Here is a 27,586-nt window from a genome sequence, read left to right as displayed (position 1 = left end):
GCCAATGACAAGGAGAAACTCTTGAATGCAGCAAGAGATAAACTACTCATCACTTACAAAAGAACCCCAATAAAATCGGCTTACTTATAACTGGAAATAAGGGAGACCAGAGACAGTGGGATAAGATGTTAAAAGTGCTCCAAGAAAAAAATCTGTCAACCAAGAATCCTGTATCCAGCAAAGCTATCTTTCAAAAAACGAAGGCAAAATAAAGACATTCTCAGATAAACAAAAACTGAGAGAATTTGTTGATAGCAGACCCACATTACAAGAAATACTAACAGATCTTCAGGCTGAAAGCAAGTGGCCCCAGACAGTAACTCAAATCCACATGAACAAACAAAGAGCACTGGTAGAGGTAATTATGTAATTATAAAACACAATGCAAATCCTATTTCCTCTCCTTTCTTTCTCTTAACTGATTTAGAAAGTAATTGTATACAACAACATACATATAACATATCGACCGTAATATATAGAAATGTAGTATATTTGCCAACAACAACACAAAGAAGATGAGTGAGAACAATGCTGTATTGGAGAAATTACAAACACTAAACCAGTCTTGCACTCCTAGAAAAAATCCCACTTGGTCATCATGTATACCTTCTACAAACTTAATGAGGATAAACTTATATAAGACAGCAACTAATTTTTAAATAATTCTAAGGCCCCATTTTCAGTTAGGTGTTCCAGTTTTAACTTCTGAAAAATTTCCTTCAAGATTTATGAGTCAAATATTTTGGAAAAAAATGCATAAAATGTTTAACTAGTCCTATTGTATAATTACTACTCTGAAGTGGGCTGTGCCAATTTTCCAGGTTGCTTTAATAAGTAAGGGAGTGTCATTTATAAAAGCCAGAGTAAAATATAATTTCCCCAGTTGAGAGGGGTATGTTTCTGAAAGCATTCGGTAGGAACACAATTAGCTGAGGAATTTCAGTTGTTATAGGAAAAAAAAAAATGTTTTAGGCAGAACCCTAAGAAGTCAGATTTTTCTTTTTCTTTTTTGGATTTGAGACTTTAAAATCCAAACTTGAAAATATCGGGGTTCCTTTCTTTTCTAGTTTATGCTTCCTCCCCCAGCTCTGCCCCACCCTCGCCAAAGGCAAAGCAGAGGTTATTACAGAAAAGTCAGAAAATCCAAGTAAGGCAAGCAGGAATCACACACACACACACACACACACACACACACACACTCTCCCAATACAGAGGCAGGGGCAGAAGCTGATCCAGGCTGTGTGGGTCACACCTGGGCACCTGCTGGCCACCCTGCGGTTTGTAACTGACCTTCTGTCCTTAACAACCCCTCAAACAGGAAATCTCTGGATGGTTTCAAACTCCACTCCCCCGCCCCGCCCCTCCATAAACACCGCAGAACGGGAACAACTTGCTGGAAGTTAGAAGCTGGTTCAGAAGCAATCCAACTCAAAGAAAGTTTCTGAAGAAACGGACAAAAATAATCAAAGCCCCCCCCCCCCAACCGAAGCTAGCCCACGGAAAAATAGACTCTCAGAAGCCCCTGCCTGGGGCATACGCGTTTCCAACCCAATTGTCATCTTAGTCAAGCGGTTTTTAGATGAACGCTTTTCCGGGACTCTGACCTGGGGACGCCGGGGTTGGTAGCCCAGCCGCAGCGGCCAGACCCTGTGAGAAGGCCCAGAGCCCCGCCCTCCCTTCCGGCCGGTGAGTCGGCGCGGCCGGCCTGAGCCAGGCTGAGGCGCTGGGGAGCGCGGGCCTGGGCGCTGCCCCGGGAGAGCCCGTGAGTGCGCGGGATGGGGTGGGTGAGGAAGTGGGGATCCCACGCACCGAAGGGCACGAAGAGCCCGGGGATTCGAGAGGAGAGGCCCGGGCGGTGGGGTCGCTGGAGGTTGCGGCGGGGGGAGGTGGTCGGCCCGTGTGTTCCTGGGCTTGGGGTGGGGAACTCAACCGGAGGGACGGGGCGGGGGGCGCGGGAGGTGGGTGGGTGGGCCCGGAGCTGGCACCCAGTCCTACAGGAGGCTGGGGAGGAGGGCCGCGCAGAGCGGGGGAGAGCGGGGGCCCCCCCTGTCGGGGCTGGGGGCTGCACAGTCCTCGGGTGGGCTGCGGCAGGCCGGGGAGTGGGGGTGGCGAGGGGGAGAGTGGGCTGCGCCCGGAAGTCAGCGTTTATGCTCACTAAAATGAAGGCTGCACGAAGTAAAAAGAGTGATAGTCTTTAACTGGGAATAAATATGGCTTGCCAGTCCCTGCTTACTAGAAACTTTTCAGGATCGCTCATTCTCACAGCTTCAGTAAGATGCTTGCAAATTTATTTTTCCTTTGTTAGACATAACAGGTATATGAAGAAAGGCAATTAAGCAAAAAAGAAGCCTAGCCTCATTCCAAATGTTTCATATTTTTCAGGTTTTAGAATTCTCAGTTAATCCCATCTCTTGAACCCCTTCATTCCCAGTCCCAGAGATGCAAAATATATACTTCTGATTAAAAATATTGTGCAACCTTTAACCTATTAAACGTAACTAAATATTTCCCAAGCTCTTCTCTGATACAGATCTCCTGTTATAATTTAGTGTCACAGTAGTATTTCTGGTGCAGATTTTTTGTCTCATCTCGGTGTCACCCCTCTAACAGAAACAGGAGTGGAGTTCTTTGCCTCTGGTTTTATTTCTCATGCTTAAGGTTGCGTCCAAAACTTCTCATTTTCCTCTGTCATTCACTTTACTCTCCTTTTCTTTTCCCAAATCTCCAGTTTCCTCTTTATAAGAATGGCTTAAGAACTACATTCACATAAACCAAAATTCTAACAGCTACAGAGATGATGTACCAATCAAATTTTAGTTGTAGGAAAGGTAGGTAAACATGTTTATCAATTAGCTTACTGAGATCCACAGTACTTCAGAACTATTCCAGGTATCCAAGAACCTGGTTGAATTTAAAGAGAACATTTTAAAATCAAAAGTACCTTCATAACTTAAGTAAATAAGAAAACTTTAAAACTCTTACATTAAGTCAAATTCAATAAATAAAAATTGGGCACTTACTACAAACTAAGGCATTTTTTGATACTGATATACTGAAAGACATGAAAAATATTGATATACTGTTTTTATATAGCAATGCAAATTAATTTTACTACTAGAAGAATAATTCTGTACTTTAAAAAAATACTTTTTAATCCAAAGATTATCCATCTATCTAATCTACAAATCATTTACTTAACTTGGGAGAAATTGCTTAATCAAGAAAATTACAATAAATGACAGTGGGTTTAAAATAGAAACCACACCTACCACTCTGACTGATGCTTTTCAGCTCTTATCTCTTTAGACCTGTGAGAAAATTTCCATGATGTTCGTACTTCCCTAAGGAGTTTTAAATGTCAGAGAAAATTTATAAAGGAATCATTTATGAATTAGATGGAATAATATGCATCATTAGCTGAATTCTCTGGTATTTTCAAGCATTTTCCACTTGCAACTAAAGTATATGGTTATTCCCAACAATTTTACTCTTAGGTATATACCCAAGAGAATTGAAAAATTATGTACACAAAAACTTGTACAAAAATGTTCATAGTGGCATTATTCATAATAGCCAAAAAGTGGAAATAACCTAAATGCCCATCAACTAATGAATGGATAAACAGAAGGTGGTATATCCATACAATGGAATATTATTCCACCATAAAGAAAGGAACAAAGTACTGATACATGATGCAACATGGATGGACCCTGAAAACATTATGCTAAGTGAAAGAAGACAAAAAAAAAAAAAAAAAAGCCAAACATTGTTTGATCCCATTTATAGGAAATGTCCAGAATAGATAAATCCATAGGGACAGAAAGTAGATTAGTGTTTGCCAGGGGCTGGAGGAATGGGAAGTGAGTGCTAATGGTTATTCAGTTTCTTTCTGGGGTGATAAAAATGTTCTGGAATTAGAAAGTGGTTGCACAACTCTGTGAATATACTAAAACCACTGGATTGTACACTTTAAAAGGGTAAACTTTTTTTTTTTATGTCTAAGTGAGAGAAGATGTTGAAATGCCCCATCTTTTATTTATTTATTTATTTTATTATTTTTTTGGCTGTGTTGGGTCTTCGTCTCTGTGCAAGGGCTTCCTCTAGTTGCGGCAAGCGGGGGCCACTCTTCATCGCGGTGCACGGGCCTCTCACTATCGTGGCCTCTCTTGTTGCGGAGCACAGGCTCCAGACGCGCAGGCTCAGTAGTTGTGGCTCACGGGCCTGGTCGCTCCGCGGCATGTGGGATCTTCCCAGACCAGGGCTCGAACCCGTGTCCCCTGCATTAGCAGGCAGATTCTCAACCACTGCGCCACCAGGGAAGCCCCAAGGGTAAACTTTTTAGCAGGTGAATTATATCTCAATAAAGTGGTAAAGTATGTGGTGATTAAAACCTATGTATTGAATTTCTAAAAGAAGACAATATTCTGCTGAAAGGTGATAGGGGTCCAATATACCTTGTATACCAATCATCCTGAAAATCACTTTTGAACCAAAAATATTGGTTCAAAATATCATTCTTACTATAGCTATAAAACAGAAAACAGAATAACTTTTTAAACGTAAATATATTTTAAAAATTAAAACACCTAAGAATGCAATCTATACATATGAAAAAGTAAAATATTTATATGCATAACAAGTAGTAGCAACATCATTCATAAGCAGCAGTTAGTGTTTATTTTCCCCATATTTTGGTTTAACACCATAGTGGTAGTTTATTCTTTTTAGGGAAATTGCATATGGTACATATAGCATATTATGAGTAAGTTATAGAAGGCTGTGTAATTGGAAAATTAATTCCAAGTAACAATATTTCCTCTAAAAACACATTTATTATCAAACAAATTATTTTTAACTAGTGGACAATAAAATGTACCTATAATTTATTAAGTCCAAGATATATACTCAACTTGCATAAAATTATATATGGCATTTTAAAAACAACCTATTTCTAAAATATCAGTAATTCAGGCCAATTGGGATTTCCACAGGAGATAAATTGCCATTAATATCCTTTTTATGAAGAAAAGGTCTGCCTTAAGAACATTACAACTATGTTATTAAGAAATGCTACAGCATATTTTAAAAATCAAAATGGTGAAACATATGTATTAGGATATTCTTTTATGGGTACCAGCCCTATAGCAGCATTTCATATGGTGACTTTAATCTAGTTAACCAGATTTCCAAGTGACTTGGGTTTTTATTTTCTAGAAATACCTATCACATGTATAGTTTCGTTAAGAATTTAAATTTCCATTATAAATGAGAACCTATCATACTGATAATGTAAAGATATAAGAAATAAAGTACTTGGATATCCTAGTACTTTATTAGAAATATATCTACTAACTCCACAGAAACAAGTTTTACATGTAAGCAAAATACTAAAATTTTCTGATTCGGGAGAAATGAAATAAAATACAGTGAATGGTTTTCTCTTCTTCTCTAACTGTAAAAATCCCTTTTGCCTTTTTATTTGACCCGTCTCTATTCATGCAATTTAATGAACCCTCGAAATAATTTACATGTCTTTATACAGAATTCACATCTACATCAGTAAATGGCCAGTCCTTTTATATTTTCAGTGCCTTATCAAAATATGGGTAACAAAGTTTTTCATTCTATGAGGCAGGAAGATGTTTCCTAAGTACTTCTTTGGATGATGAGGATATAGTATCTGGGAAGGACACCTCAAATTCTATTAGAAGGTCACCACGTTGCTCAGGATTTTTTGGAAACGGTAGCCCATATCCGATAATTCTTCGCCTCATTCCAGGTTTCACAATATCATTTATTGTCATAGGTATGGTTCTTCCATCCATTGTTGGCACATTAAATGAGCAGCCACACAATGCCTAAAATGGACCAAATAAAATTAACAAACTTCAAAATGTAAAAGTCTAATCAAAAATATTACCAGCTGTAAAGGACGATACCTCTAAGGCAAATTTTTAACCTCCAAAAGAATATCAATAATTATAAGACTTTTTCCACATTAGAAAGTCCCTTCAGGACACACATAATCAGACATTTTACAAAAGAAGGAAAGGAGAAGGGGAAGGAAAAGAAAAGGAAAAACAGAGGAAAGAATGTCTTTCACATTTCCCTGGAATTAAATGGATTGTTTGAGGCTGCTATTACAACATTCAAGGTGCAGGGATGGAATGGGAGAAGAGAAGAGGGAGAAATTCAGGACTAGAAAGAATAAGATAGGAGCAACTACAAACTTCTCTGGAGGGAAAATGTTAGGACAAGAAATATACTTTTTGTTTTAGTCAATAAATATTTACTGAGTACCTACTATATGCCATATAATCCTGTTAGAGGCTGAGCATATAGGGACCATGAACACAGACCCCACCTCAAGGAACGCACAGAGAATTCAGAAGCAAACTAGTAATTATAATACAGTATAAAGTTGGCACAGAAGTATGTGCAGAAGTCTTTTGTGAGAGAAAGGGCACCCAACCTACCCCCTTAGCTTCAGGGGTTAAGTTTGGGGTAAGCATTGGACCAGTAGCAGGTGTTGAGGTAGAGTGAGGAACAGCAGTGTTCCATCGAGTACAGCTCAGACAATGACACAGAGGTATACAAGATAATAATACATCAAACCTAGGGAAATGCATATACATCGAGGGTTAGAAATCAGATTAAAAACAACCTTTTATTTTAAGATAAAGAGTTTAGACATTATGGTAGATGCTATGTGGAGTCATTTAAGAATTTTAAGCAGGGAACTGATATGGCCTTATTTGCAGGATTACAATCCAATTTGAGAAATCGTGCCTAAAAATAGAACAAATACGAACTAATGTATTAAAGCAGTACCCTCATAAATTATTTTGTCTTTTAATACTTTTTTTGTTATATAATTATTAACCCAAGTTAACAATTTTGGAAAAATCCTATACATGGACTAAGGTGATGAGATTACAGTGCAGATCTCCTAAACCATACTTGTAAAAAACAGAGTAGAGTTAATCCAGACTAGGCCTCATAGTATATAATTCACTTAAAATTGTCATTTAAATTGTTAGTATAAATAACTAAACTTAGAAAGTATAATCTTATCCATAAATGAGGTATAATAGTGGTACTACCTCAGAAGGTTCTTATGAAAATTTAAAAAATAATGTGTAGTAAACATAAAATTAATATTAGCTATTATTTAGATAAATGCCCTAAGATCACATGCATAATTCTGTTTGGTTTCAGAATCCTATGTCCTACCAACTTACCTCTCGTAAACTAATTCTAGCAGTATAAATTATATTTGATCCATCCCTTTTGAATTTTGGGTGATCTTTATCTTTAATGACAAAAACAATGTCTGCTGGAATACTAGTTGGTGTTTCATCTCCTTCCCTTGGAAAAGTAATTTTGGTACCTTCTTTCCACCCTTTTTTTATCTCGATGGTGAGAATTTTGTCCTCAGTTCTATAACTCCTTCCATCAGGGTTTAACCTTTTTCGAGAAATCTTCATCCGTTTGGTACAACCACTATATATTTCTTCAAGTGATACTCTAAGTTCATGAATAACTGGAGGATCTTGTTTGAGGCGGGATGGCCCCACAGAATTCCTGTCTCTTGGATATCCATTCATGCTGAATCCAAAGGCGCTAAAAGGATCTCCGTCTACTTCCATTTCATCAGAATCTCTACCACCACCCATCCGTCTTCCAAAGAAAATTTCAAAGGGGTTGGAACCTCCGAAAAATGCTGCAAATGTGGCATGAGGATCGCCATGAAAGGTGTACCGGAAGGTACCTCCTTGTCCATCAGTACCTCCTGCTCCTCCTTTCAACCCTAAATGAAGAGATAAGCATGATTAGAAAAATGCTTACAACTCTTGAAAGTTAAACTTTCAACAACTGTATTACTAATAAACTTTGGCTAACTTAGGTTGCTATTTATTAATATTGGCCTGAAATGCCATTATAACTGAATACAGAACAGCTATATAACTTCCAATCATTCTACCCTAAGTTAAATTTTTATCTTTCAAATTCTTCCAAACCCCATCTTTAATGATAATTTATTCCTGAGTCTTTGTTCCACAGGTAAAAAGAAAATAAATAAAAATCGGGAACCTCTTATCTCATAAGCTACTGGTTTGATAACCTGAAGTATATAAATTTAAGTTTTTAAAAGATGTCATTCAAGGGGTGGGGGAGGGAAGAATTGGGAATTCGGGATTAGCAGATGCAAACTAGTATATATAGGATGGATAAACAACAAGGTCCTACTGTATAGCACAGGGAACTGTATTCAGTATCCTGTGATAAGCCATAATGGAAAAGAATATAAAAAAGAATATATATATAACTGAATTACTTTGCTGTATAGCAGAAACTAACACAACATTGTAAATCAACTATACTTCAATAAAATAGAAAAATAATCCTAACTAAGTTACCATTTTTGGCAGAGGAAGGAAGGGCTTTTAGGGAAAAGCCAAACCCATGATGTAATAACTTAAATTGTTATTCTTTCTTTTCATGAGTCCATTATAGGTCCAAAACATTTAGATTTTGTCTTGTAGAGGGTTAGATTGGGCAGGCTAATTCACTCACTTTATTAACTCTGTTAAATTATTATACTTTATATGTGGGAGGAAAGATGAAGTGATTGAAATAATTTAGCATTGGTTTAATTACATTGGTAATGACCTTGAGTTATATGATATATATATATCATTTTTAAAAATCTGCCACTAGCTTTTTTTAACATTTGGAGTTATAACTATACCACTAAAATTTATAAAAAGAAGTTTTGGATGAGCTGTGTGTTAAAAGTTCTTGTCTTGCTTGTACTTGTCATTCTGATTCTACAAGGCATATCCCTGAGTGTTATTTGGATATATCATTCAATACATATATTGACAGTTTTTAAATTGTTAGATTTTGTGTCTCCAGATTTCTGTTCACGGATGAAGGTAAAAATTTAAACATCAGCTGACACTGTTGGATGAAGTAGAGTACATGTATACCTTTTAGTGGAAGTTGCCAAATAGAATAAGACACGTAAAACTCTGTGAAATCATGCTGAGTGACTTCAGTAGAATTTTTTATTATTAAATTTCTCATATATGTGTATGTGTGATTATACTTTATATTGTTTTTGCTTCTGCCTTTTCTCAAATATCTTGACACTCAAAAGACATTTTAAAGTTTATTTTTGGAGACTTTAAGAATTAGTTCATTCCCTTTATTCAATAAACATGAGCACCTGTCATTTTCAGACCTGTATGCATGAGCAATGCAAAAATGAATAAAATGTATTTCTTGCCCTCAAATTGGTCCCTGCTTGAATATCCTGAGAAGAGTCCCTGAGAAGATTCACACAGTCTGAAGTGACGTTTATCAAAGCTAACAGCCAACAATGCAGCTTTGACACTAAACAGTCAACTACGTATCCACTATGACTGAGAAAAATCCTACCAAAATTCACACCAATACAACATGAATTATTATGCAAGTATCATTTGCATTGCCCGGCACTTGAATTGTAACAAGCCTGTCATCAACTACACAGTCAACTCTTTACTACATACATTCTGACTGCTCATGGAAAATTTTCATATTCAGCTAGATTCCCTCTGCTATCCAAAATTTTTTCTAGACACCATCATCACTCGTGTGAGCAAGAAATGCACCCCAGAGTCAACATTTACCTATGCTGTACCGACAGCTATTATTTAAAAAACAACCAATCAACCAATTTGCAATCCAGAAACAATTATGTGTCTGGGATACTACCCATAACAATGATATCCATTAGTTAGTTGACTAAAAGTTTATCAAAAGAAGCAGCATTGGAGAAGAATTAGGATTTCAAAGAAAAAAAATTATAGGCCTTTAAAAACTTTCTTTAAGGAGATCTAATGTGTAAAAACCCAGATTTATAACAATACTTACAGAGTTAACTAGCATAACGAAATTCTTTAGACAGCTTTGATTCATAAAAATACAATTTACTCATTTTTAAAAATATATAGTAAATAAAAAGATTCAGTTGTTTATATAAAGAACAGAAGCTGCAAGCTAGTATAAAGATTAATATACTAAACACAAATTTGATCATATAAATACTACCTTTCAGTATTTAAGTTACTGAGTAAAACATAAACAATAAAAAAAGAAGGCATAAGAAAAAGAAATGTTAGAAAACTAGACTACTATGAAGATGTGTTATTGAAAATCTTTTTTTTTTTTAAGTCTTTTAATATAAACTTCTGTTGACATCACAGAACAATTCAGAACTAAACCTAAAACTTTAGGGGAGAGACTGGATCAAAATCCAATTTTCAATTTCTGTAGTTCTATGTTTTTTGTTTTCAAATGATTCAACTATGGAGAAACGTCTCCATATGGAAAAATAGCTTTATTTATTACATACAATAAAATTAACCCATTGTAAATATACAGTAGTTTTAGTGAAGTTGTAGAATTGTGCAACCATCACCACAATCCAGTTATAAAACATTTCCATCAACCCAAAGAGTTCTTTCATTTCTATTCATAGTTAATCCCTGCTCCCACCTCTAGCCCTAGGCAACCACTGATCTGCTATCTTTCTTTATAAATTTGCCTTACCCATGCATTTCATATAAATGGAGTAACAGAATATGTAGTCATTTACATCTGACTTTTTTAGCGTAGTTCATGAGGTTATTCCATTTAGTAACATGTTTTATTAAATCAGTCCTTTTAATTGCTAAGTGGTATTTGTGTGTGTGTGTGTGTGTGTGTGTGTGTGTGTGTGTATACATATATACCACACTTTATCCATTCACTAAAAGATGATACTTTCGGATTTTTTCATTTGGGGCCATCACAAATGGTGCTGCTGTGAACACTCACGTACATGTCTTTCTATGGACCTATATTTTCATTTCTCTTTTACAGATTCCTAGGAGTGGAAATGCTGGGTCATATGATAAATTCAAAACATCTCTATTTTTAGCCAACCTTTAAAAAACCCGGAATTTAAAATTGTGGATATTAGAGGGGCTTCCCTGGTGGCTCAGTGGTTAGGAGTCCGCCTGCCAATGCAGGGGACACGGGTTCAATCCCTGGTCCGGGAATATCTCACATGCCGCGGAGCAACTAAGCCCGTGCGCCACAAATACTGAGTCTGCGCTCTGGAGCCCACGAGCCACAACCACTGAGCCCGTGTGCCACAACTACTGAAGCCCGCGCGCCTAGAGCCCGTGCTCCGCAACAAGAGAAGCCACCGCAGTGAGAAGCCTGAGCACCGCAACAAAGCGTAGCCCCTGCTGGCCGCAACTAGAGAAAGCCCGCGAGCAGCAACAAAGACCCAACGCAGCCAAATAAATAAATAAATAAAATTAAAAAAAAAAAAAACCACAACCAAGTAGATATAAAAAAAATTAAAAAAAATAAAATTGTGGATATTAGAGATTTTCAAAACACAAATATACTGGGATCACTGGTTCTGTTAGGTCCTAAATATATAAATTAGCATGTTCAACTCATACAATTCTCAGTTCATGGTTCCTTATTTCCACGGTCTCAGGCCTTGCAAAAGAATGCAATAATTGGGGGAAAAAAGTATATCAGGTAAATTATTAATGGCCCCACAGTCCTAAAATTATTGTTAAGTTACTTCTAGAGAAACACATAGGGCTATGGAACCAGGCCTGCAGGCACAAACAGATCAATGACAGGCAAAGACACAAAAATATTTTCCCACATTTTAACAGTATACGTAACGAGGTATTTTAAATAAAGGATAAGTAAATATAATGCTTTTCTGTAAAGGAAGATAATTTCTAAAACATAATCGAATAACTTTAACTGTATTTTAAAGTAACATAACTAGAGAATGGTATTTCTGAATAATATATTTCAATGCTTTAAAAAACTTATTCTTCCCTTACTATTACCTCTATTGCTTATATCAATTACCTGAGTCAAGAACAAAAAAAGATTTGGGGTACACAGATGATCCTGTTCTAGTTTTTTTTTAATTCACTCACTGATGATGCTCAGTAAAAATCAAACTGGAGAAATATCACCCAAGAAAAACACTATTAAGAGGTAATATTAAGCCAAGAAAAATGTATCATTTGGTGACTTGAAAATTCTGCAAATATCCTTAGTAAACACTGAATCTTATGGTTTAGTTATAGACAGATTTGAGCTATTTGTGAGATGTGAAATAAATCAGTGGATATTTGCTTTTTCATGGGAATTTATTGTGTTACTCCATGTTTGTAGATTTCTTTACAAAATTACAAAATAACTTCTTCAGAAAGAGTAGTATATGGTTAGTAGTATCTCAGGATCCTGCTTAGCTTTTGAGAAGAACCAAATCATAGTATTTTGAGTAGTATGGCCATAAGGAACCCACAGGATTGAACTGCCCACTATTTGCTTTTTTCAATATTTACTTTGTAAGAACCTGACACTGCAGGTCCTCATCACACCAAAACTGGCAGCAGAAACTGCAATTGGGGGCAACTCAGATCAAAAACAAAAAACAACAACAAAAAACCCTCTACACAATCACCCTGCTTATCTAAATTTAATGTTTTAACTCAAAATAAGCAGTCGCTACCTCACTATACTTTAGGATATATTTCTAATTAGGAAAATTTAACATTAAATGCAATAAAGGAAGCAAAAAACCCCCAAAAAAGTTTTCATAACTACAATGATTTTAAAAAGAACATCTGGGGAGAAAAATTGGTAATAAAACAACTTAGTCCTGATATAAAACATTGAAAATCCCAGAACCTGTAGAAATTAAAGTGTTGTTGTTAAATTAGCAATTTAAAATAGTCTTACTTTATAGCTACATTTATACGGAGATGATGGACAAACACTTTAAAATCCAGAATGATAAAAGGATAATCTTCAATTATTCCCATTTACTGTACTCAACTAGTTTCTGATCTCACAATCCAAGAAACAAAAGTGTGGCAGGGAGAGGAAAGGGAAGTTATCATGCCTTCCTCTATAACTAGATAGTAAAATTTAATTTAAAAGAAATAATGTTACCTTAAAGTAAATCAATAATTGTTCTAACTAGGTGGCCATTTTAGGTCAAAAATTGTATTTCTGAGATCTCATTTTCTTGGCACACAATTACTGTTTACAATTAAGCTAAAAACTTGTTCTGGTATTTTATGACATCAGGAAAATTCTTTCCTCTCCAGGCAGAATGCCAAAAACAACTACAGCTAAATGCCTGGGCCTTCGGCTTCTCAGGGAGACGATTCTGTCCTGTTTAATTTAAACTAGCTTTGCCATAAGAAAGGCAAAAAACTTCTTTTGTTTTCGTGAATAAAATATAAACTACCCAGAATTTGAACTGCCAATCTTAAGATTTTAAATGACTGAAGAATCTTCATTGGTTCTGACAGAAAATTCATTAGAAAACAAAACAGGTTGCATAAGACTTTTGACACAATTTCTTAATGAGTATGGGCATTTAAGGTTTCTTTTCAAATATAATGTTAACATTATAAATCTAATGGTAGAATATACATATTACAAAATGTCAAAATCCAAAAAAAGGCAAACACATTTCATTCATAGCTATGTAACATTCATTCATATGATCAGAGATGAAATCTTGTTTTCATCCATTATTTGTCTTTCTACTTTTGAAATGTCAGAGAATTTAATTTAATAACCAGAAGGCTGAGAGAGAAAAAAGAGAGACAGAGCTGGAGAGACAGAAAGATGTACACTGAATACTTACCTTCCTCCCCAAACTGATCATATATTTCTCTCTTTTTAGGATCACTCAATACTTCATAAGCTTCTGCGACCTCTTTAAATTTTTCCTCTGCCTGAGGAGATTTGTTCTTGTCCGGATGAAATTTGAGGGCTTGTTTTCGGTAAGCCTTTTTAATATCTTCATCTGAAGCTCCTTTTTCAATTCCCAAAATGCAATAATAGTCTTTCCCCATTTCGAATGCCTTGAAATGAACTTAGATTCCCTTTGTGAAAGAAAACAGCGTCCCCAGTCTTAGCAATACAATGATTCTAAGAAAAATAAACCAAGCTGGGTATTTTAAAAGTTAAAGCAAATCAGCAATTCAGCTTCGCTGTCTTAAGGCAGCAAGCAGACAGTGTTTCTGTATTTAATTCCTTCCCCAACAGCTCACTTACAGATAAATATACACTACACAGGAGACGGCCTCCTTCTAGATCCTCCCATTTTCACTACGTGTCTCTGTACTTTCTAGAACAGCAAATGCTACAGGACGTCACTTCCCCAGCTGCCTCTAGTCAAAGTATTGAGCTAGGTTTTCTCCTCCTCCACGATTAACTATTCATTTTCCTTCTGGCTCTACCATTTTTATGTCCTCTTTAAGAGGCCAAGTGGATTAAGAAACCAATATTTCAGCACAGAATGTCATAACTACACATTTATTTACTCCATTCTAGGTAAAAAAGCAACAAAAAAATCATTATAGCCATTAAGTATCTTACCATTAAAATAAGTTAAAGTTATTATACAAATAAAAATACTTATTTTAGGTATTTTAATTTCAACTTCAAGTTATTCAAATGTAAGATATACAATACTAAAATATGGTTTGTTTAAATTAAAATTGTCAAATAATTTGTGTCATTTTCAAAATTCCTAGGGTCTATCAATCAGAAATGCCAGGAATTTGGCATTGTAAAAGGTTACATATCATAAATATCAAAAGCAAGGCTTTAAAGTCAGTAAAGGACTTAAATATGACTTTAGCTGATGATTTTAACTTTTTTTTTGTAGTATACAAGAGTTAATAGTTCAGGCAAACTAATAACTTCTGAAAGCTTCATATCTGATTTTAGTTACTTCAACTAAAACAATGAGATCTGCCCTCCCCACTCCTAGGGTCACTATTTAAAGAATTCTTGTGCTGCTTCAGGAAAGACAGGAGGAAAGTATCAGGTTACAGACAGTAAAAACTCATGTTTCTTTTAAGACTTTAACTGGATCAGCTTAAAATCTGGATATGCTATTTATGAGGCATAATATGAGAGATATTTTTTCTTTTAAAAACACATTTTCCCTAATTATAAATACAAATACTCATTGAAGATTTTGGAAAACACAGAAAGAAAAAAGAATAAAATAAAAACCTTACTGGGCTTCCCTGGTGGCACAGTGGTTAAGAACCTGCCTACCAATGCAGGGGACAGGAGTTCAATCCCTGGTCCGGGAATATCCCACATGCCGCAGAGCAGCTAAGCCCGTGTGCCACAACTACTGAGCCTGCGCTCTAGAGCCCGCAAGCCACAGCTACTGAGCCCATGTGCCACAACTACTGAAGCCCACGTGCCTAGAGCCCATGCGCTGCAACAAGAGAAGCCACCGCAGTGAGAAGCCCGTGCATCACAATGAGGAGTAGCCCCCACTCGCCCCAAGTAGAGAAAACCTGAGCGCAGCAATAAAGACCCAGCGCAGCCAAGAATAAATAAATAAATAAATAAGTAAAAAACAAAACAAAACAAAACCTTCCTATCATACCACTTTAGGTAATCCCTGCTAAATGTTAGTGTGACATAAGAAAATGTCAAAAGAATTGTACAGAGCACTGTATTGAATATCTTAAGTCTGTAAAAATTAAAAGAAAAAAAGAACAGTTATGAGAAAAAGTAAATGTAAATGTATGTTTAGAATATAATGAAAAGGTGATGATCACATGTTAACCTTCAAAAATATGGGAACACCTACTCTATACACCAAGCAGCCTTACATTAATGATTCAGCAAAATGTTCCTCTTTGTGCATTTTGACAGCTAGGATTTACTATTTCTCAAAACTCTCTAAAAACACCTTGGTATAGAAAGGTATCGTATTTATCTAGCCTACTTATAGGTTACAGAGGTTTGCCAGCTATTCAGCAAATTTTTTTAGTCCCACCAAGGAATAGTTAATGTCAAAAGATAAACTTTCAAATCCAGAAAACTTAAGGAAAAATGCTAATATCCAAAGTCACCTTAAGACTCCTGCTTTTTAAAAAAGCATATTGCAAGTTGGAATCCAGTGCAATGATCAGCATTGAGAGTAGAGTAAAAATATAATAAAAATCATCTATTCTAGAATTAATTTCCAAGAGAGTTCCTTTAAATATTCATTACCAAAGAACACTGGTATAGTAATATGAAAATTCTGAATTGTTCTGGAGGGTAATGCTGGGAACTAAAAAAACCAGATTCTTATCTGATTCAATCATTTTCAGAGAGCTAGAAATATTATCAGGACTTGACATATTAACTGATTTCAGAACCCAAAGACTAGATCTTTCACATATCTGAAAAATGCATTACATGTTAACAAATGGAAAGAAATCTGGCTCTTCACACATAGAGAAGGGTGATAAAGGATTTTCATATTTTTTCAAATATCATAAGCACACAAAAGGATTACAGTAGTAGTGTTGAAATGCAAGAATTCCCCTCAACTTGGAAATTCCAAGTTAATAAGGAAGAAATTATAATTTTAAGACTTTAAATAGTAAAATAATCTAGCTAGGTTTTGGTAAAATGAGCAGTGTAAATAATTCTTTCAAACATTTGGGAATGGTTATTTTAAATGATTTTAGAAGCATTGTAAATATCATACCTGGAAATTTCTTCTTAGAAAATAATTCAAAGAAAAAATTATATATACAAATATACCCATTGCAATTACACGCAACAGGGTAATGAATCAATGTGGTCATTATTACACTACATAGTACTTGAGAGACATTTTACTCTTACATACACTTAAAAGTTAAGGGTTTCCCTGGTGGTGCAGTGGTTGAGAATCCGCCTGCCAATGCAGGAAACACGGGTTCGAGCCCTGGTCTGGGAAGATCCCACATGCCGCGGAGCAACTGGGCCCGTGAGCCACAACTACTGAGCCTGCGCATCTGGAGCCTGTGCTCCTCAACAAGAGAGGCCACGATAGTGAGAGGCCCGCGCACCGCGATGAAGAGTGGCCCCCGCTTGCCGCAACTAGAGAAAGCCCTCGCACAGAAACGAAGACCCAACACAGCCAAAAAAAAAAAAAAAAAAAGTTGAAAATCCATTACACAATCACTTTACATTCAATCTTCTTCATCCAAGTTTGTTTGAGATGAATGTGGGTTGTTTTTTGGGGGGGGGGGATGGGGGGAGCGCAAGAGCAATTGTCACCCCTGTAAATAATTATCATGACAAAAATAGAGTGTGTAAAGCAAAGAGTAATGGCAGCCTGTAGGGAAAATGGAGCAGAGATGTAAGCAAAGCTCATCTAATAAGTGTGCTTTTAAAAGTAAAAATAAAAACAAAACCAAAAAAATTACATAATAATAGTCTATTTGAAACACTGTTTAAAAATCACATAAATCAGTGGTTATTTGATTTTATAGGTATGTGTACGTGTGGCAGAAAATTCGAAGAGAACAAAAACTAACTTGAGTTAGGAACACCCTTTTTTTTTCTTTAATTTCTTTAAGGCTGCTATATTTTTAACAAGGATATGAAATTAGTGTTTGTATTTTTTTATTTTTATTACTCAAACATTGATGAGATTATTCCATGAAAACACAATTCTCTTCCCTTTATTAAAAGAAAATTACAAAGAGTGAGATTCTTTTTAATGTTTACAGTTTACAAGGTCAAGTTCTCATGCTGGGGCAGAGGTGCTTCATCTCTAACTGAAGGACAAGTTACAATGTATTTTAAAGAAATGATTTTAATTTTTTCAATCAAATCATAAAACTTAAGTATGTTTATTATTTTGTTTATAAAAGTTAATAGCAACAAAACTTTTGTGCTTAATAATATATTTGAGGGAAGTGTATCACTCTCTTTTAGGGAGTCGAGGGCCAGAATTAAGTAAATATTCTAATGACATTACATTTTATTTTTAATAACTGTAATAAAACGTCCTTATTTGGGATATTATGCTTTAATAATAAGTACAGAGAAATTATTTTTACAGAAGTATGTGTCCTTTCTGATTTTATCACCATAGTTTAAATATTAAACATGTTTAGATAATGAGAGCTAAAGATAATAGTATTTTAACTACAAAAAAAAACCTGAAAGTATATAACTAGTCATTCAACTGATACCATCTTCACCTTCTACTCTGGCTTTATTCACAGACAATAAAAAAGTAAGTTTTATTTCTCCAATTCACAAATCATTTCTCAGTTATAATAAAATTAGTACAGAGAAAGACAGTAAGCCTTCTAGAGTCTCAGAAGAAATTACTATTAAAATTTAGATTATCATTGCAATACTTGAAGACAAATGATTTCTAATAGTTTACCGATGTTCCTGCTGAAAACTTTTTCTGTCAATATTTAGTTCTTAACTCGGTACATTCAGACCTGAAATTTCTCATTTAGTATTAATATTAGTAAATTATGACTTCCATTCCCTGATACTTCTTTTTTTTTTTAATTTTATTTATTTATTTATTATTATTATTATTAATTTTTGGCTGTGTTGGGTCTTCGTTTCTGCACAAGGGCTTCCTCTAGTTGTGGCAAGCGGGGGCCACTCTTCATCGCGGTGCACGGGCCTCTATCGCGGCCTCTCTTGTTGCCGAGCACAAGCTCCAGATGCGCAGGCTCAGTGGTTGTGGCTCAGTGGTTGTGGCTCACGGGCCCAGTTGCTCCGTGGCATGTGGGATCTTCCCAGACCAGGGCTCGAACCCGTGTCCCCTGCATTGGCAGGCGGATTCTCAACCACTGTGCCACCAGGGAAGCCCCCTGATACTTCTTATCCAAGAATAAGCAAACTGAGGCTCTTTTAAACCTTGTTAACAGTGCTTGAGATATTTGAATAGTCGTTATAAAATCTGCTAAGGTGCATCAGGGAATATTGACAGTGTAGTAGGTAAAAGCACAGACTTTGGAGACAGACTGCCTGTATTAGAATCCTGGCAACACCACTTACTAGTTGTGTGGCCTTGGACTTAACTGTTCTGTGCCTCAGTTTCCTTATCTGTCTAATGGGATTAACATTAATACCTACTTTGCAGGGCTGTTACGAGGATTAAATGAGATAAATGTGTGATGCATTTAAATGTGGATAGTGCAGTCCATGCAAGTGTTAGCTACTATAATGATAACAATGATTTCATCATATGAACTAGAAGAATTTTTCCTGGAAAAATGATTACTATACCATATGTATAACAAAATGCCCTTATTTACAAGCATACACATCCACTCACAGAAAAGCTATCCAACTAAGAAGAAATGGCTTTTTCCAAATATTCCAGTTATTTTCTACTTACTCATCTTGACTCTGTTAAATTTAGAATCATTAAGCCATCATATAGGTAGCATCCATTGTATTCAAATGCAGTGTATTTCAAATACTGTAGTCAAGACAGTGTGGTATTGGTGAAAGAACAATAGATCAGGAAAGGCAAAAAGGTCAATAAAACAGAATAGGGAGCCCAGAAATAGACTCACATAAGTATAGTTAACTGATCTTTGACAAAGGAATGAAGGCAATATAATAGAGAAAAAATGTTCCAAATAGTGTTTGAACAACTGGACATCCACTTGCAAATAAATGAATCTAGATACAGACTTTATACCCTTCACAAAAATTAACTCAAAATGGATCCCAGACGTAAACGTAAAATGCAAATGATAAAAACTCCTACAACATAGGAAAAGATCTAGATGACCTTGGGTTTGGCAATGTTTTTAAATATGATACCAAAGGAACAATTCATGAAAGAAAGAATTCATAAGCTGGATTTCATTAAAATTACAATTTTCTGTTGACAAAGACACTGTCAAAAGAATGAAAAGGCAAGCCACAGACTGGAAGAAAATATTTCAAAAGACATATCTGGTAAAAGACTGTTATCCAAAATACATAAAGAACTCCTAAAGCTCAACAATAAGAAAACAAACAACTCAGTTAAACAATGGGTTAACATTTTTTAGACCTTAACAGACACCTCACCAAAGAAGATATACAGACGGCAAATAAAGCAAGTATATGAAAAGATGCTCCATAATGTATGTCATCAGGGAAATGCATATTAAAACAATAAGATACCATAACACACCTACTAGAATGGCCAAAATCCAGAACACTGGCAATACCAAATGCTGGCATAGAACAACAGGAACTCTCTTTCATTGATGACAGGAATGTCTTCCACTTTGGAAGACAGTTTGGTGATTTCTTACAAAAAATACACCCATCATGTGGTCTGGTAATCGTGCTCCTTGGTGTTTACACAAAGGAGTTGAAAACCAATATCCACACAAAAACCTGCCCATGAATGTTTATAGCAGCTTTATTCATAATTGCCAAAACTTGGAAGCAACCAATATGTCCTTCATTAGGTGAATAGATAAACTGTGGTAAAATCCCATTCAGACAATGGAACACTATTCAGCACTAAACAGAAATGAGTTTAAGAAATAATAAATTTAAAAACAAGAAAATAAAAATGAGCTATCAAGCCATATAAAAACATGGAGGAAACTTAAATGCATATTACTAAGTGAAAGAAGCCAGTCTGAAAAGGCTACATACTATATAACATTTTGGAAAAGGCAAAACTATGGAGACAATAAAAAGATCAGTGGTTGCCAGGGGTTAGTGGAAAGGGAAGGATAAATAGGTGGAGTACAGAGGATTTTAAGGTAGTGAAACTACTCAGTATAGTACTGAATGGTAGGCAAATGTCATTATATATTTGTCCAAACCCATAGAATGTACAACACCAAGAGTGAAACCTAATGTAAATTACGGACTCTGGGTGATAATAATGTGTCAATATAAGTTCATTGTTCCATCTAGTGGGAGATGTTGATAATGGAGGGGGGGGGTATGCATGTGTAGAGGCAGGAGGTCTATGGGAAATCTTTGTACCTTCCACTCAATTGTGCTGTGAACATAAAACTGATCGAAAACATAAAGCCTATTTGTCAATTTAAAAATAAATGGATAAAAAGTTGTTTATATTTTTTAAACATATATCTTTGATTTGAGAGTCAGAAAATCCCTCCAGCCTTGATTTCTGCTGCTGCCTCATATACCTCAATCGTACTATATTACTTGAAAGATGCCTAGGGAAAACTTATTTATCACTGAATCTTCAATTCCTCCTAGTGGACTAGCATAAAGGGGCTACAAATGTCTAAAGTATAAGTTAAATAATAAATAAAGACCTAAGAATTTCAACGCTTGGTTCCTAATCTCAGCTCTGCCATTTAGTAGGTAATTTAGGCAAATCATTTAATTTCTCTGAATTCCTAACTCAAAAATGTTATTGTGAGAATCAAATAATATGCATGAAAGCACTAAAATTTATATGATGACATATACATATAAGTTGTTTTCATTATTTTAAGCTATACAAACTATTCTGCTACCACTTGGAGGTCTACTGACCAATCATCTCTCTTTACTGAGGAAATTTTACTTGGTATAAAGCATTAGAGTAACTACCAGTATCACCCCCAAAGGACTCAGGCATCCTCTAAGATCATGCCCCTTGCCATGTTCCCTTTTCAGACTTTTATCACTGAATTTTAGTCTCTTAGTATTAAAAAAATAACTGTGCTATGTCTTCTCTGTAATAATAACACTTATATATTAGTTTACAGTTTATCAAAGACTTCCGTATGCTTTCTCATATGTAATCTATATATATGCACACACATCTGATATTGAAAGTAGTGATAAGATTTCAAAGAGCTTTTCAATGGCTAGCAATTTAATAGTGAGTTAAGATATTTTAAACAATACTTAAATAGACATTGTTCCAATATTAACATAAGGAGTACTACCAGGCTGGTGTCCTAATATTTGGCCTGCATTTTAGATAATACCTAAATAATTACATGTAATCAAACTATGGCCATCTAATAATAGAATATATTTTACCTCTATATTTTATACTTTGCTAAAACTCCTTCCAGCACTGAGGAATCATTATCATAGATTTCTTATAGCAAAATTGCTTGACTGCTAGTTTGGAACTTAGATTCTATATTCTCATTCCTGTGGAAAGGCTTCAAATTTTGAGCATAAGTTATAAAACCTAAAAATTTTGTCATGGTTACAAATGCAACTTTAACTTTAGGGAAAAAAATTAAAAATTTTTGAAAAGATTCATTTCTTACACGTTACAAAACAGAAAAAGCAAACTTAAGGTAAGTGTCTTTAAGTCATTAAATACCATCTACTTAAAATTAAACTGTTCTGGAAACCCTGTCTTTTTTCTTAACTATAAATGTCCTTCTTTGGGTAATTACAGTAAGTTGGACTTGAACTTGGAATTAGGCAGTCAATAATAGCATGTGAGTGCCCATTTTATAGTATCTGATGGGTACTACAAAACTTGTTTTAAAAGATGGCTATGACCATGGGGAACATTCTCCATTAATAAAGTATCTCAGTCATTCAGCAAATGTTTACTGAGTGCATACTATGTGCTATTAACTAGACAGACAACATCCTTGCTCTCATTCAACTCATATTCTGGTGGGAGAAGACAACCAATAAACAAGTTAAAAAAGAAATAATAAAATTTCAGATAATTTGAAGTACCTTAAAGAAAAATTTTAAATGTTGCTAAGACAGAGATGGGAAGTGGCTACTTTAGCCAGGGTGGTCAGGGAAGCCCTCTCTTTTTAGCTCCCTTTTAAAAATTATACTAAAAATTTGGCACTAAGGTAGGTAGTTATTTTGGCTAGAGGAAAAGAAGAAAGTCTGGGTATCATACTTTAAAAAATATAATGCTTTCAGAAAAGCAAATGGGCCGGTAAGGAGTTCTTAATGACCTCTTTGATTCTATTATCAAGAAGAGATGTATTCAGCTCTCATCATCTTTTCCATTTATTCCCATTCCCCATGTACAAATCTGTACATATCCCTTCAAATCTATAGCTGACAATCAAATTAGTTTGATACAAAGACAGTAAACAATTAAAGGCCAAAACAGGTGTTATGTAACTATTATAGGAGTAAAGGGACCATTGAGACAGAGAGGAAAGAGCATCAAACTTGGAATGAGATTTGGTTCCAGTATTCTTAGTTTTGCTACTCAGCGTTTATACAAAGTTCTGGAAAAATCAACTATTATTCCCTTATTCTCCAAAATGAATAACATCATCCACCTCATTAGATTGACATATAGAATGAGATAATATGGAAAGGGCTTTACGAAAAGTAAAATACTATACAAATGTTAATTATATGCTCATTTTGGGCAGAGTGGTGGGGATGGGAAAGGTTTCAGTAAAAAAAAAATGTGAGGATCTTGAAAGATTGATACAATTTAGAAAGAAAGCGAGGAAGGGGGAGGGTTTGTGATTTGGACCAAGAACTCAAAGTCCAGAAGCAAAAAGCATAAAATCATTTGATACAGTAAAAAGAATGGTCAGATTAAATCATATGATTTAGGAAGGCTCACTGTAGGAAGCTGACAGATAAAAGTTATGGTCAGATTGCTGAAAGTTTTGAATGTCATATTTTTACTTAATGACTGCTCGTTCATGTTCTTCAAAAAGCGCTAATTTGTTAGGTCTTTGAAATAAATTTTATTCAAAAGCTTGCTTCATTTCTTAAGTGTCAATTTACTTTGAAGCTAGTGAAATTACTTTTTTAGTTCTCTTAGTAAGCTAGTGAAATTAATTCTCTTATTAAGGTAAAAAATTTCATTAATATTTGTAAGCTTCCAAGAGCACCAGTAAAAGATGTCAAACTAACCTAAAAAGTTGATAGGAAGAAGAGCTTTATCAATCATAATTCTCCTTGGAATGCTGTCTATACCACCTAAATTTCCCAGTACTTTAATCACTATAGTTATATTAGTAATTCCCAAGTTTTCAAGTTTTGATTCTGTCATTGCTTTTTTTTTTCTTGTGCCAGTCTTCTGTGTATTTTATTTTTATTTTTTTAATTATTTAAAATTTTTGGTGTACTATATGTGTACTTCAAATTTATTTATTTATTTATTTATGGCTGTGTTGGGTCTTCGTTGCTGTCCGTGGGCTTTTCTCTGGTTGCAGTGAGTGGGGGCTACTTTTTTTTTAAATTAATTTATTTATTTTTGGCTGCGTTGGGTCTTCATTGCTGCACACGGGCTTTCTCTAGTTGTGGGGAGCGGGGGCTACTCTTTGTTGCGGTGCACAGGCTTTTCATTGCAGTGGCTTCTCTTGTTGTGGAGCACAGGCTCTAGGCGCGCAGGCTTCAGTAGTTGTGGAACGCAGGCTCAGTAGCTGTGGCACACGGGCTTAGTTGCTCCATGGCATGTGGGATCTTCCCGGACCAGGGATCGAACCCATGTCCCCTGCATTGTGGGGACTACTCTTCATTGCAGTGCATGGGCTTCTCATTTCTCACTGCGGTGGCTTCTCTTGTTGTGGAGCATGGGCTCTTGGCACACAGGCTCAGCAGTTGTGGCACATGGGCTTCAGTAGTTGTGGCGTGTGGGCTCAGTAGTTGTGGCGCACGGGCTTAGTTGCTCCACAGCATGTAGGATCTTCCCAGACCAGGGCTTGAACCTGTGTCCCCTGCATTGGTAGGTGGATTCTTAACCACTGCGCCACCAGGGAAGTCCTTCACTGCTTGATTTTACAATACTTTTCCTGGCACAAAGCACTATAATAGAATTTACACATTCAATTTGACCAATTTAACAGTATTTACCAAAAAAAAGATTTAAAAACAAATTTTTAAAGTACATGCCTTTTAAAAAAATAAGTAAAATAAAATTGCTTTAATCATTTTATAAAAAATACTATAGTTATCTGGAGATACCCAGGCGTAAGAAATGTTTTCTGCTTTTTAAAAAAGCATTTCCTTTTTGGGGAGTGTAGAACTGATTTTATTCTGTGGTGATATTAAAAAGTTTCCTAATAAAATAGCCCAATAATAACTTGCCCTTCTTTCTAACCCTCTTTTATAAGAAGTCACTGAAAAGCTTACCACAGGACTAATAAATATACAGTGAGCTAATCTCATACTTTCCTAACATTTTAGAATTACAGTGTTCTGGGACTTCCCTGGTGGTCCAGTGGTTGGGACTCCGCACTTCCACTGCAGGGGGTGTGGGTTCAATCCCTGGTGGGGGAACTGGGATCCTGCATGCCCTGCACTGTGTGCCCCACCTCCCAAATTTTTTTAATTAAAGAAAAAAAAAAGAAAGTGTTCTGTACAATATTTTTCAATATTGAATCAGAAAGCCAAAAGAAACTATAGAGTTTCTAGGTCACTTTAAATGGGTGTTGTAAATTGGTATTTGATTATGTTGAAAGATCACATAACTTAGAGCAGTGCTGTCCAGCAGCAATCTACAAATAAAGTGAGCTACAAATGCAAGCCACATATGTTACTGAAACATTTTTATAATCCACATTTTAATAAAAGAAATGTGAAATTTTAATAATGTATATATTTAACTCAATAAATCTAAGATATCATACACTGCAACATGTAGTCAATAAAAAATTATCAATAAGATATATTTTACAATTCTTTTTTTGTACTAAGTCTTCAGAATCCAGTGTGAATTTTACACTTACACAACATCTCAGTTCAGATAGCCACATTTCAGGCACTTACCTTCATGTGGCTAGTGGCTACTGTATTAGACAGTGTAGATCTAGAGGTTCCTTCCAATTCCCAGTCCTATGATCCAACTTTTCAGAAACCTTAACCTATAAACTTAAGTATATCATACATACACATCTCTGACATGCACATTTAGGGAAAACAAAATCTTAACAGATGAATATTAAAGAAAAGTTCATTTCTGGGAATTCCCTGGTTGTCCAGTAGTTCGGACTCCATGCTTAGGTAACTAAGATCCCACAAGCCACGCTGCATGGCCAAAAATAAAATAAAATTTTAAAAAAGTTCACTTTTACTTATAAAATAGTATTCCAGTGCTGACTTCAGCTGTACATATAATTGGCATAATACAGAGAAGATTAGTATGGCTCCTGCCCAAGGATAACATGCAAATTCGTGAAGCATTTTATATTTTTAAAAAAGATAGAGGGAATTCCCTGGCAGTCCAGTGGTTAGGACTCCAAGCTCTCACTGCTGAAGGCCCAGGTTCAATCCCTGGTTGGGGAAGTAGGATCCCACAAGTTGTGGGGTGCGGCTAAAAAAAAAAAAAAGATAAATATGTGAGGTGATGGATGTGTCAATTAGAGGGGAGAAGTCCTTTCACAATGTATACGTATATCAAATTTTCACAATGTACACTTTAAATATCTTACAGTATTGTCAATTATATCTCAGTAAAGTTGAAAAACAAAACATCCCATTTTTCATCTGCAAAAAAAGGACTTTCTGTGAGGACTTTTTCAAAGTAATACTTTACTTTTAGGGTAAAGTAGTGGGGATGGTTCTATTTACACATGCTCACTCAGTATGTGCTTTCACAGTGTTGAAAGTAAAAGCAACACTGGAAAATGAGGAATTTATGCGATTTTCACTTTATTCTTTTCTAAAGTTTCTCCTCTCACAAGTAGCTAGGGAAGGCATCAGAATCACCGGGAAAACTTAACTGGTGGCCAGAGAGGAGAGCAGTCTGTGGCCAAAGTGAAACCAAGAGCTCCTCAGGATAAGACAAGTAGTAGAGGGAAAAAAAACGATTGTAGCCCAGAGGTAAAGCAGGAAAGGAGAGGATAAGCTGCTGTTTCGCCACACTGTTAGGCTCTTAGGCAAGACTGCAATAAACTGATTATCTTGCAAGTTTGTTTAGCTTTCCAACTGTTTACAACTCAATAATATGATTTATTTTTTATTTTTTGGCCCTGCTGCACGGCATGCAGAACTTCCCCAACCAAGGATGGAACCATGCCCCCCGGAAGTCTTAACTGGACCACCAGGGAAGTCCCTAAAATGATTTATTTTAAATTTAAATCAGTACCTAACCTTAACTATGAAATATCTTTATAACATGTTGAATCTGTGAAGGCATAAATAATTAAACCTCTGCTACTGTGGAGACTAAAATATGATTCAAAGACTTTATTGCAACTTACCAAATATTAAGTATTAGGACATGTATAAAATAAGCCAACCTGTGGTATAGTATTCACCAACTGCTATTAAAATTAGGCCATCGACTGCCTAACTCCAAATACAATGAGCCCAAAGTACTGTAATTGATTAAAGGAGAACATTTATAGGTAAAAGAAAAAAGTAGGATTTCAAGAATAATTTAATTTTAAATGGATGGGTTTTAATGTTTGAGTTTTTAATATTTTAAAATATAGCCTTTTTATTATCTAGGCTAAATCAGCAAGTAAAGGCAACAGTTACTGAGATCAAAACAGTCTAAGTCATGATCCCTTCCCATACGATAAAAACATAAAATAGTACCCATTGTCTATTGCTGCTTTCACCATACAGTGGCAGAGTTGAGTAGTTGTAGCAGAGACTGTGTGGCCCACAAAGCCTAAAAATGTACTGTTTGGCCCTTAAGAGGAAATGTTTGCCAACCCCTGCTTTATACAAATTATCCTTTAACTGGAGGGAGAGGGCAGGCTAAAGTAGCAGTGAACACAATAAAATTTTGTTATATCTAGCAAATTGAAAAAAAAAACAGTTTTCACTGTAAACACTTAAG

At 35.5% G+C, this 27,586-nt stretch overlaps 1 protein-coding gene, 1 long non-coding RNA gene and 1 pseudogene across 4 annotated transcripts in view; 2 read left to right on the top strand and 1 right to left on the bottom strand.

The window, feature by feature from the left end:
* Window positions 1–1,682: 1,682 nt before the first annotated feature.
* Window positions 1,683–26,970, top strand: LOC132367152 (uncharacterized). Its single transcript, XR_009503710.1, has 3 exons — window positions 1,683–1,762; window positions 13,775–13,874; window positions 26,787–26,970. It is a non-coding gene; the product is annotated as an uncharacterized LOC132367152 (long non-coding RNA).
* Window positions 5,561–27,586, bottom strand: part of DNAJB4 (DnaJ heat shock protein family (Hsp40) member B4) — a 39,978-nt gene continuing 17,952 nt past the window's right edge. The window contains exons 2-4 of one of the 3 annotated variants that reach the window (XM_059924986.1): window positions 13,736–13,976; window positions 7,242–7,810; window positions 5,561–5,858 (exon numbers count right to left, since the gene is read on the bottom strand). In XM_059924986.1, coding sequence (XP_059780969.1) covers window positions 5,625–5,858; window positions 7,242–7,810; window positions 13,736–13,946 — 1,014 coding nt within the window. In that variant the 5' untranslated portion in view covers window positions 13,947–13,976 and the 3' untranslated portion in view covers window positions 5,561–5,624. Of the gene's footprint in view, window positions 5,859–7,241; window positions 7,811–13,735; window positions 14,233–27,586 lie in introns of those variants that run through there. The other 2 variants (XM_059924980.1, XM_059924995.1) reach the window with 2 other exon arrangements.
* LOC132354620 (U6 spliceosomal RNA) lies at window positions 25,892–25,991 on the top strand (annotated as a pseudogene).

Source organism: Balaenoptera ricei, chromosome 1 (assembly GCF_028023285.1).
Source record: "Balaenoptera ricei isolate mBalRic1 chromosome 1, mBalRic1.hap2, whole genome shotgun sequence".
In the NCBI taxonomy this organism is placed as follows: Eukaryota; Metazoa; Chordata; class Mammalia; order Artiodactyla; family Balaenopteridae; genus Balaenoptera; species Balaenoptera ricei.
This window is presented reverse-complemented; position numbering and strand designations above follow the sequence as displayed.